Below are 13031 nucleotides of genomic sequence, written 5' to 3' on the forward strand. Positions count from 1 at the left end.
CTCAGCCCTGATGATGCAAACTCCAACGTTTGCGAAACGTCGGCATATCGCTGATTCAAGACACGGCTCCATTCCGGAAGCTATACCTAGACATTGTATCAATGGCCGTGAAAGCCTCAAATCTAGTATTAAGTAGCCTAAATTACTACTTGATAAACGCGAGTTTATGCCGAATAATTGGCGAATCATAAGTTACATGTTAATAATTTATTACAAGAACCAAGAGTCATTATAAGCCATTACTTATTTCATCTAAAAATTGTTTCGCTCTTACTGCCTTGTTGTACCGTTAAAGACAGTCTTGGACAGTCAGTTACATTAGATGTTGCTTAACCCTTTCTCTGTCAGGCGAAAATTACACTTACGTGCTAAAAATGTTTCGAAAAATGAAAATCTTTAGAATGGCATAACGAACACAAAATTAGGGTTTTTGAGATGAATTTGAATCTGAAGTCAGATTTTGAAAACTTATAATGGCGGATCCAATATGGCGGATCAAAATTCGAAATTTTCTTGGAATTTTGTGAACGTGGTAATCTATATGTTTTCAGAGTTACTGGATTCAAATCTGAAGTCAGATTTGAACTCAGCATTATAGAAAAGCAATGTCACTTTTATAAAATTCCAAAATTTTTTCCGCACTTTTGACCGCCATATTGAATCCGCTATTTTGAATTTTAAAAATCTGATTCCAAATTTGAATCCAGTAACCCTGAAAACATATTGTTACGTCCTGGAGAACAACGTAACGTAACGAAAAACCTCGGCCGTACGCACAGATCGAGTAACGAGTCGGCGACCAGAAGGGTCATTTTACGTGTGGACGTACGGCGAGTGGTCCTTTTTTCCGATCAGAAAACCGAATCTCTTTATCGCGGAACGAACCAAGAGCGGATAATCGAAGGGAAAGGAGGTTGAAAAAAATGAAAATGAAATTTGAAGTAAAAATTGAAATTTGAAATTTTGAATAACATTAATTCATTCATTCATTTCTCGGGGCTTGTTACAATTTTATCCTCCGCAGTTTATTACAAATCAAAAGGTTACAGTAATAATAAAAAAAAATTTACTACTCACCACTCTCTTGGTCTACTATTTCAAGACAATCACTTCTTTTTTAGACAATATACACTCTATACTCTACACTCGTCTCTTACTTACATTCGAGTATTCATATACACAGGTTTCTGCGAGTGATATATTACATCTATGTGAGTATGCGTGTAGGTGAATGGTGTGTAGGTGAAAGTTAGCCTTCAGAATTTATATGGGGAGTAGGAGACGAGGAAAAAGATGGGTCTCGAAGGATGAAATTGAAATTTGAACTCATTGGAATTATTACAATTAATTAACGCGGCAGAAATGACAAAGAAAAAAGAAGGAAAAGAAAAGTTGTTGGATTTACTTTCAGCGATAACCTTTACCAAAATGTGGGTTGAAGACAGTCGACAGGTCCGGTCGGTTCATGGGCGGTGAGACTCCAAGGGATCCTCCAAGCTTGGCGCGGTTGCACTGACTCGATTGGGATAAGTTTCCCACAAGACTCACGAAAATATAGAGAATTTGCGCGGAGGAAAGAAAGAAATATATCACTCGGACATGGCAGAAGCCCTTGTATAGAAATAATCGAATGTATGTGACAGTGTTCAGTGCCAAGTAAGTGACGGATAAGAAGTCGAAGAGTAAGAGAGAGTTCGCGCCGCGGGGTTGCGGTTTTATAGGATATCAGCTGGGGATGGTTTGGTAGGAAAAATGTGAAATTTCGGGGATACTAGGTGTTGGATTCGTTAAAGGAGGTAGATATGGGGTAACGTTGCAGCCAATAATAGGTGAGGAGATAGGGTTAGGAAGATTTCTTTGGCTGAGGTTGTGGGTGGAGAAAATCGTACGTTTAAAGGAGATGGTATTGAAGGAACCTTAAGGTAGTGAGGGAATTTTGGGTAGGAAGAGGATGCAAGTTGAAAAGTATAACGGATATTTTTGTTTGTTGTCTGGCGGCTTCTTTTAATTTTATGGATAAGGTCCGGCGGAATATGCTTTGAGGATTAGGAGGTTCTCAGAGTTTCCCAGGGTTATCTGGGATTATCGTTAGAATTTTTATTGTGAAGGTCGGAAAACTCGTTGATGATTTGGAACTGTTAGTCGGGTGTCAACAGGAAAGTTATATGACTCACGTTTGTGCAGATTAGGACAGAAGAGGATGATAATAGATTACCACTTTCACAAAATTCGAAGAAAATCTCGAATTTTAGTCCGCCATATTGGCTTCGCCATTTCGAATTTCAAAAATCTGACTTCAGTTTTGAATCCAGTAACTCTGAAAACATATAGCTTATCATCTTCACAAAATTCTAAGAAAATCTCAAATTTTAATCCGTCATATTGAATCCGTTATTTTAAATTTTCAAAATCTGACTTCAGATTCAAATTCAGCGCTCCCCAAAAACCTTCGGAAACCCATGCACAATCAAACCAAATGAAATTGAGCATATTTTTTTTGAGATACGCATATGTGCGTCATGGAGCAAAAGTTGCACGAATTTTTTTGCGCATATATGCGTCACTGACAGGGAAGGGGTTATATAAGTATATTATTTTTTGGTTTCCAGAGGCGGATATTCACGGGATAAACGTATACTCTTTGCATCCTGGCGCCATACCCACCCAAATAAGCCAGAATAGTAATCCGATTTTGAACTTCTTTTATACTTCACTGCTAAAGATATTCGGTAAGAATGTTGCACAAGGAGCGCAAACGATAATACATTGTTCGGTGGACGAGAAACTAGCCAACGAGACTGGACTCTATTATACGTAAGAGCGCACGGCACAGAGTGAAGTTTGAAAAGAGTAGTTACTCGTACTTTCGGTAAATTTTGATTTTGATTCTACTCTTTTTCTTTGGCAGAGAATGCAAAGTTGCCAACCCGCAATGGAGGGCGAAGGATGAAGAATACGCGAAAAAATTATGGAACTTATCCTGCGAACTATTGCACCTACAACCCATAGAGGAACTTAATGCATTTTTGAAAACTGTCAAATGATGCGACATATTGACGAAAACGCATGTTAATATCACGTGTAATTACTAAGTTGAACAAATAAATGACGCTTTGTCTCAATTAATGTCAATCAATGTTTGTATTAAAACTAATTATAGAGAAAAGTATAATTTGCTTGCCGTGGCTCGTGTTCGTTAATATAGACATGGCAAAGTATATCGAAGTCTTACTTGTTGATTAACTTGTATTAATAAATAGAGATAATGTACAGTTTATACGTATCAGCGAATACCAGCGAAACTGATATAAAAATATCAGCGAAAATATGCGATATGTCTGACAGAAATTCATATTTATCAATTGACCAAAAGAGTATCTAGTATGTATTGCGCGAGTAATTAAATAAATGAAATCTAATAATAACAATGAATAACAAAAATGTAATAATCATCATTTAGTAATTACCACATAATCTGTAATAATAAAGCCTATATTTTAACAGTTATTACTTGAAATTGGAAGTCAAATGTGAAACACTGGAGACCGTATTAATAATTGTTACTCGAAACTTGCTTTAGTTGAAACACTCAGATTTGAATTTACAATCAAATGTGAATCTTTCAACTGAATCACGATTGGAAACGTAACAATCAGGTTTTTATACTGATTTATAATATCGTTAGAATATATCATAATACACGAGGAAATAAGGATAGGATGTACATAACTAGAAATATTAAGTTGTGACAAGTATAGTTACATCATACTCTAATTATCTTAATATATATATAATATGGTAATATGTATGATTAATATGATTCATTATTAGTTACTTTGGTAACGTTGCATATATTGTGTAATTCAAATAAAAAACCCATATCTAACTCTAAATTTATATCTGAGTATCTCACGTGGGACAAGTTTCAAGTAATGATTATTAATACAGAGTTAGATTAGAATTATTCAGATGAATTATGACGAGAGATATAACATCACATGTGTACAATTCAACTGAAAAATTTGAATCTAACTCTAAACAAAAGTCTAAGTATCTTGCGTGAAACAAGTCCAGATGACAATTGTTAATACGACTCTTAGGCTCGTATAAATATCCGTTACTTGAAATTTGACCTACGTGAAATACTCGGGTCTGAAGTACGAGTTTTGTAGTACGACATCTGAGTTTCTTATTTGAATTAGGTAATATATGCGATATTCTTGTAATCGTGATTCAGCTGAAAACTCACATACAGGCTCCTCCAAAAGTATGAAAATGGCTCAATAATTTGTCAGAGATACATCATGGAAAAAAATGTTAAATACAAAAGTTGCAGGATTTAAAAAGAGGCATACGATGGTGGCCTTGACTTTGACCTTCAGCTTGACCTTCAAGATTATTTCAAGGTCAGGTTGATTTTTTAAAATGGAAATCCCTATTTTTTATTGTATATTCTTGTAACTTATTTCGGCAGCTTTACAAAAGCTGTTTGTTATAATAATGTATTTTTTTGTTAAGTACTTTTTGAATAATAAAATTTGAAAGTTATAATACCGCCATTAGCATTACCAAAGGTATACTATGCGGAGATTGCTCAATCGAATTTACACCTCTTGTGTATGTGCGTGTGTGTGCGTGCATGTGTGTGCGTGCGTGTGTGTGCGTGCGTGCGTGTATAGTTTTTAGTAAGATTTCATCGTAAAGCAAAATTTCATTGTAAAATTGACAATACATAAATTTGTTACACACCATATCAAATCCAATTTTCTGGATTTACGATGATGGAGTTAACGGTTTCTATGTGTCTTGCGTACAATGACATTGTCTGTATTTACAAAGTGCATAAAAATAGGCGTAGTCACTACTATGAACTGATTCTTCCAGCGAGATTTTACTGATTATAATGCTATACTTATAACTGAACTACAGTATAAGTATAGCATTGCAGTGAAGAATATACTGATTGTATTTTAGAGAATAAAAACAGTGGGAGGGAAAAGGCACGCGCTGTACAGAATATGTGTTTTTTTTTTTAATTTTTTTAAGAGGACATTCCAATGTAATTCCGGTAATTCGTTGTGTTATTGAAAATAAAAAAAAATAAAAGTATAACCTGAAAATATCGCAACATTGATGTTTTCTCCTTCTTTCTTTTTGCGAGAAAGGGCAAATTGACGTGAAAATATGCAGCCGGAAGGAAATGTGATAGTTCCGGTATACTGTCTGCAACGCCTGAATATAGCGAGAGGTCATGTAACAATGAGAATCCACGGGGCCGAGAAATTCAAGCGGGATTTCAAGATCCTCGACGAACCGAGGATTCTGTTCCCAGAATCGTCGGGAGGAGATCGCGCGATAGCAGAGGAATATCTTTCGGCGATAACCATCCGTTCGCACGGCCACCAATCTCCCGACGACCCGCTGACCCGATCGTATTAATTAATCGTGAGTCGATAGCGCGCGGCCCTTGCAAGAAGCCCGGCTTTTTAGGAGACGCGAACGCATCGAGAGTAGGCGAACGAACGATCGCTCGCAAGGGGGCTCGACGGTAATGGCGATAAGGAAGAGGAACGAAGGATGGACGGGATAGACGAGAAGGCCGGAATGGGCGAAGCGGGTTAGCGAAGCGACGAGACATTCGAGATAGATCGCGGGAGTCGCTGCGCGGCCTTATTACATCGTAAATTCCCGCTTAGTGATGGATAACATTAACCCATCGGCAACGACAAATTACTTAACTCCGCCGAGATCGGGGCGTGCAGCCTCGCCGTTCACCCGGAACTGGTTCTTCTTCCGTCGCGGTTCCCGCAACCTCGATCGATGCCGTGTTGTCGAGAGTGTTGCGGCGCGGTTCTGAACGTCCGACACGTTCCGTTGGCGCCACGCTAAGTTCCGACCAAGTCACACGGTAGCCACCAAAGTCCCTTTGTCAACCAAACTTTACGGAGAAGAAAAGAATAAACACTTCTGGTATTAGGCGTGTTTCATGCGGTTCGCCAAAGGTAATTTATTTGTACTGCATGTACAAATAAATTCGATATCTTTTACTTACACAATTTAAGATTTGTTTGTAAAAAACTAAGAACAACCTTAACAGGTAGTATGGGGTGCTAGGCACCCCAACTAATTTTATTTTCGTGATAATTCCTAAACTATCCACTGTATGGCGCTAATATCTTCAGTATCTTTCGAGTAACAGTTTTCAGTGTGACAGAAAAAAAGATCATCGAGTTATTTGTAAGCTGTGAATTATATGCATTTGTTTTTCGTCTATCACTGTTCACAGTGACTCCATTGTACCATTAACATTACTTTTATGAAAATAATTTTCTTAATCTTCAGCTCAATATGACTCATTCTTCACGCAAAAGAGTAAAAACTCTTGCCTTTTAGTTAGTAGAACCTGAATTGAAGAGACGTCTTACAACTCAATATATTCATAAGTCATTGCGTTTAATAATTTCATCTATTTTAAAAATTGAAGAAACTGAAAGATCTAAAATTATTTTGCTATCCAGAGTAAGATGTAATAAATGTCCTAGAAGTAAAGATATGGAGTCCAAAGAAGTATATGTTAGATGCAATGAACCAGTATGCACCAAATGTGCAAGCACTATCTGTAACGATTGCATCTAAAAATCCTCTAAGTTTTTACTATTGTATTTAATTTAACAATACTTGTTTATATTTTTTATATAATCTATAATTTATAGACTTAGATTAAAACATAATTTTTTTTCTTTTTCCGATTATTTGTCTTTCAGTGTGTTTTATTTCAACACTGTCCATATTGTGTTCATTTTATAATCAGTTAACGTTTTCTTTTAGATTACTGAAAAACTGAGACTGTTATTATATATGTCTAGTTGTAATATAATATTCGTAAAGTATTATTTTCAAATTTTATCATGTTAAAAATGGCCAAAATTTATTGGGGTCCGCCGGATCCCATTGTATCTATAGCTTGATTAAAAAGGTACCTGTTATGGGTTAATCATCGAAATAATCTTTATTATATGTTCGATGACTTTGCTTCATCTATCGGACCAAATGTCCATATTAAATCAAAAGCCCATATTAGTCATTACTTTAAACTTGTCAAATTACTTAAACTCGTCTCACGTGAGATACTTAGATTATAATTTAGAGTTAGATAAGAGCTTCTCCGGTCGAATCGCGTTTACAGATATAAATGTAACACTTAACATAATTCAAGTAAAGAACTTCTGACTCTAAATAAAAATCTAGATATCTCATCTGAGATAAGTTTTAAGTAATTATTAATATGGACCAAAGATATGCTTCTTTTTAGGCGCCATCGTGTTTACTACTGTTTTGAGAGATTGTATTGTCCGCTCTATCAAATTAAATAGTGTTTTGAAAACATTAATATTAATATTTGAATACATTATAAAGGTAGGAAAATATTTAAATTTAAAATGGGGTTATAACCACCCGAAAAGAATAATTACATACAATTATATATATAAATTTTGTCTTTATATCGTCACAGTAATTATATATGTTCACACAGAAATAAAAGTACCGTTGTACAAATACAATTAAATTAATTACTTATGTTTACAGCATGTTGTAGTTTACGATTTTTTTTGTAGAACGTTTAATTATATAAGACTATTTACTCTTTTTTTATTCAACAGCATCTTTCCTATGTGGATATATATAACTATACAGGGTATCCCAAAACTGGTAGAACATTCGTTAGAAGTAGATAAGGGGTGCAATTTGGAATTGAAAGTTCCTCTTGCATTTTTGGGTCCGACAATTAGTTAACGAAATATTAATGAATTAAGTCTGCCAATCTCTTACCGTCCCGAGTGAGCGCTCAGAGACGTAGAACGCTGTGGACTTCTCAGGAGCCTTTCTTGTCCGTTTGTCTCCCCTTTTTGTATCACAAGGGAATAAATGTGGATGAGTGAGTGAGTGGATGTGTGGGTGAGTGCCTGACCGGGACTAGGAGAGGAGGGAGGTGGCAAGTTTTCTGTATGTGGAAGTAATGTGCCTCTCATACACACAACGCAAGAAAATCACTTACACTCCCCATCCCCTTACCCCCCATACACACACACTAAAATTATTCACGGTACTCAATCATCGACGTGCAGAAAACATTCAAGTCATCCACGTACGCGAAGGAAGCATATCACACATATCCTCCCCCTCCCGCATATAAAGCGCAATCATTCCACCCATTTTCACTAAAAACATTCAAATTATCCATGCACTCATAATCGCACACAAAAACACCCGCACATTACTCCCACATACAGAAAATTGCCACCCCCTCCCCTCCTAGCCCCTCCTAGTCAGGCACTCACCCACACATCCACTCACTCACTCATCCACATTTATTCCCTTGATACAAAAAAAAGAGACAAACGGACAAGAAGGGCTCCTGAAAAGTCCACAGCGTTCTACGTCTCTGAGCGCTCACTCGGGACGGTAAGAGATTGGCAGACTTAATTCATTAAAATTTCGTTAACTAATTGTCGGATCCAAAAATGCAAGAGTAACTTTTAATTCCAAATTGCACCCCCTACCTACCCCTAACGGGTGTTCTACCAGTTTTGGGACACTCTATATATGAACATGCATACAAGGTGCGGCAAAAGTATTGGACCGTAATTAACTTTTTAGTACTGTATTTTCTTGCATTTTCTTGAAATACTAAAAAGTTTTTAAAAAATTTTGAAAAAATTCTCAGAGCTCTATGAGAAGAAAATAGGTAATTTTATCTTTTGCTATTTTTCGCTAAAACTGATAGAATTTGAATGAAAAATTATTGATACCAATAATTTTGTAGATATTTCCATATATATTCTTAGAAAATGGCGGTCGTATAAAAAAGTTTTTCAAACAAAAGTTGTTTGTTTCTTTACGTAGAATAACATTCCATAATAAAAAAATATATGTTACTATTTAAAAAAGCAAAGTTGACTTCGTCCTAACCTTGGCAGCGCTACCCAAGGTCAAACTGTTAAAATCAGTAAATAGATTTTCCTAAGCTCTATAATTTTTATCTAAAGCAATTTTCTGTAAAACTTATATTTTTCCAAATATTTTACCGGAGATACTTTTGCCGCATTCTGTATATAAAATCATATAGAAACAAAATTCATATACAGAGTATCCCAGACTTTCCTTCGCAATGTTTTATGGGAACGTAGAACATATTCAGATGGTAGAGGATTTTTTGGTTTAATTTGATCTAATGTATACGACAGCAGATGCGCGCCGCCACTACAGTTTATTTGCCATATCGACGTGATCATTCATTAATCTTCTTTAATTAATATCTCGAGATTTATTGCGAATATCGCAAAACGGTACGTGACTTTGTCCATCTCAATTCGTTCAATCCGTTCCCACAAAAGTTACAGAGAAGAATCTGGGATATCCTGTATAAATTACATACATAATTATATATAATTTATATGTATATAATTATATAGGATGTCCCATTTTAAAAAATCCATCCTCATAATTCTTCAGCTAAGTATATTCAGCGAAAATGTTTCAGACAAAAGTTGTTGAGTTCAGAGGGGGACATCTGAAGGTGACCTTGACTTTGACTTTGGAGGTCATTCTGAAGGTTATTCGAAAGTCAACTTTGGTTTTTAAATAGAAACATTTATTTTTTCTTACGAAATTTTATTCTGCGTAAAGAAACTAACAACTTGTCTGAAAAATTTTTTATACGACCTCTATTTTCTAAGGTATTTATGGAAATATCTACAAAAAATACTTTGTCATATAGATCAAATTATGTGATATATGTAACGTATTTTAGATTGAATGAGAATACAAACAAATTTTTTTATTACCCAAGATTTTTCAGTGGTATTCTTAAATTAAAAAAACTTATTTTTTTATATATACAGAGACAGTTTACCAAATAAAAACTATATAAGCTAATGATTTTCTGTTATATTTGTTTGTTTTTAAAATAAAACAATGTATCAGTTTTCGTCATATTTTATGCATAATTGGAGGACAATCGCATAAAAGGAGAAAAATCGTTAATTTTATTAAAATTTCATAGACAAGTATATTGAATTAAATAGAGATTTTTTAATGGAAAACACTTATTCATAGTACAGTCCAATAAAAAACAATTTATAATGAAGTTAAATTGTGAATTACAAGTGGGATAGGAATCACAAGTAGTCCTTTGTACAATATATCAAATACCAAATAACAATCATAAAAAACTGTGAGTAATGAAGAAATCCTAAGTTTATATTCGAATCCTTCGAATGAAAACAATATATAAAAAACACATTAGAAATTGCATATGATCAATTACTCGTTTAGTCGTGTTGACTTGTAATGATTCTTATAGATTTTCAAGACTTCTTTCAAATTGTCGTTCGCATGTGCGTCAATTCCAGCGCAGTCGCACTGTGGTCAAATATTACCGCAATAGAATGTTATGTCGATTCACGTTACGAGACTCACGAAAAAGATATCATTCTCCGGCTGGAGAAGACGCGCGATTTGATCCCAATAAAACTGCGGTACTTCATATTTGCGCGACGCACATCACATAAAGGGACATCCGACCAAGGTACGTTACATCGATTTCCTCGGAGAGTCGCAACCTGCTGTAACCGGATAATTCATTAGCGATATAACCCGAAACGCCGTGAATCGCGCGACTATTAAACATTCCGCGGATTTCCCAGAAGGAGAGAAGCATGGAATCATTTTCCCTTGTGGTTGTTGTTGCTGCATCGCGGTTAAGTGTCATCTGGTGAGCTTCCATTTTCGTCGCACATGAGCATGATATAGCTTATTAAAGCAGATTGGCAACGCAAGGATCAGCGTCGCAAGGCCGAATAATAATTTTGAGCTACTTCCCCGAAAATAATCAAAGTAACTGGAAGTTTGATTTGGATTATTTTTTTTCCTGCCATCCTACCGGCGCACAGTGCGGACAAATAGAAATTTGCTGTTCAAAAATCGCTAGAGACCACAATTTTATAGCAATCGGGATTACTTTTTTTTTAATTAAACATTAATCAATATAGAAAAAAACTATTGAGCCCGATTTTTTTTTTAATTCTTCTAAATGTTGCAATATTAATAAAGATTAAGTTCGTATTCAGCAACCTAAACCTAATATACCTTACAATGACACATTTTGTGTTACAGAAACATTTTTTTCATATCGGCTATGGGATTGACAGACAGCTATTAAATACTAGATCTTAATACTGACTTTATATTTATGTTAAACGACTTTGTATACTTTATTGTAATATATATATTGTGTTAAAACATAATTATTTTGTTCATGTTAACAGGAGATTAGCAGTTGTTAACTGCCAAATTCTGATTTTTATATCAGATTCGTAATCAGCGATGCTGAAATCCTTAATATATTGTACTGTGCAGCGAAAAGATGGAAAATTTTCCAATTGGAGTGGCTCTAGCTGACAAAATTTGATAATTTTTTACAAATTCTTATTAATATTGCAACATTTAGAAGAATTAAAAAAAAATCGGGCTCGACAGTTTTTTTCTACATTGATTAACGTTTAATTAAAAGAAAAATTTTCATCCCGATTGCTTTAAAGTTGTGGTCTCTAGCAATTTTTGAACAGTAAATTTCCATTGGTCCCTACTGTGCGGCGTTACGGAGAAAACGACGTAGAAATAGACTGCTGAAATTTTGGACATTTCGATGATACGTTCGCTAGCACTTTTGCAACTTGGTCATGTGCGTCGACGGTTTAATAACATGTAACGCCGACACGATAAGGAACGGGTAGCTACCTGTGTATAGCGAGAAAATCGTCGGCAAACCTAAGTGTTGAGCGTACCATTTATCATAACGTGATAGGTCAGAAACGTGTACAACCGGATATTACACGCAACTCCGATAAATAATACACGTGGAGCCGTAATGCTAGAAGAAAGTTATAAACTGCGAACCTGCGAATGTGCGGGCAGCAAGTAAAAATTGTAATAGGGCTGTTATTAGCGATTTCTACGACAGGCCGACAAACGATGTAGATAATAAACCTACGAAATACGAAGATTATTATTTTCTAAGTACAGTCCGCGTGTGTGAAATAGGCAATCGTTAAATCACAAACACGTCCCGTAAACCGGCTTTGACCTGGTCTTTCTGCCATTAAAATATTCAAGAAGTTCCAACCCGCGGAGGTAACGTATGCAACGATGGGAAACTTTTAAAGAAGTCTACAACATTTATGGAGTTTTATGTTAACCCCGAATCAGTTTACGTCGGAGTGATGGAAATTATGTCGTACTATATGAGTAATTATACATATATATAAAATTTATATATATATATAAACATTAATAATTATTATTGTTAGAATTATTAAATTTAATAGCTTCACACTTGAGAAATAAGAATTTTTACGTCTTTGACATGAAAAGTAATCATGCAAAATAATTTATTATTATTTTTGTATTTCACGTTTTACAAGGAATAAAATCGTATAATTCTAATAAATCGAGGAAATAAGATTAATTTGTCCACATTGTTTAAACAATTTAAATTTTTATTATTTTAGTACGTGTCTTATAATTTCGGTATATCAAAATTTTAATAAAAACTTAAATTGTTTAAGAAATGTGGACAAATTAATTTTATTGTCTCGATTTATTATAATTATACGATTTCACTTCTTATAAAATATGAAAAATAATAATACATTATTTTCCATGATTACTTTTCAACCATGATTACTTTTTGTGAAAAACACAAAAATTCTAATTTCTCAAGTGTAAAACTATTAAATTTAATTATTCTAATACTAATAATTATTAATACTTTTAGGAATTTTAGCTATGTAGTAAAAATCAATATTAACTGTGAAGTCGATAACAAATGATTTTTTACTCTACTTTATTTTCAGAGTATGCTATTAAAATTTTTTATGGTGGTTGTGAGACACCCTATATATATATATATGTATATATATATATATATATATATATATATATATATATATATATATATATATATATATATA

General features: G+C 34.4%; 1 protein-coding gene across 13 annotated transcripts in view; it reads left to right on the forward strand.

Moving 5' to 3' along the window:
• The window catches only part of LOC116841617 (retinol dehydrogenase 11-like), an 8139-nt gene extending 4246 nt beyond the window's left edge, over window positions 1-3893 (forward strand). For all 13 annotated transcript variants that reach the window (XM_032809765.1, XM_032809774.1, XM_032809793.1 and 10 more), the window contains 2 exons: window positions 2610-2814; window positions 2909-3893. In XM_032809765.1, coding sequence (XP_032665656.1) covers window positions 2610-2814; window positions 2909-3044 — 341 coding nt within the window. In that variant the 3' untranslated portion in view covers window positions 3045-3893. The remainder of the gene's footprint in view (window positions 1-2609; window positions 2815-2908) is intronic.
• The last annotated feature ends 9138 nt before the right edge of the window (window positions 3894-13031 follow it).

The sequence above is a fragment of the Odontomachus brunneus genome, unplaced genomic scaffold (assembly GCF_010583005.1).
Source record: "Odontomachus brunneus isolate Ranch 3 - 2012 unplaced genomic scaffold, Obru_v1 Obru_scaffold_002, whole genome shotgun sequence".
Classification (NCBI taxonomy): Eukaryota; Metazoa; Arthropoda; class Insecta; order Hymenoptera; family Formicidae; genus Odontomachus; species Odontomachus brunneus.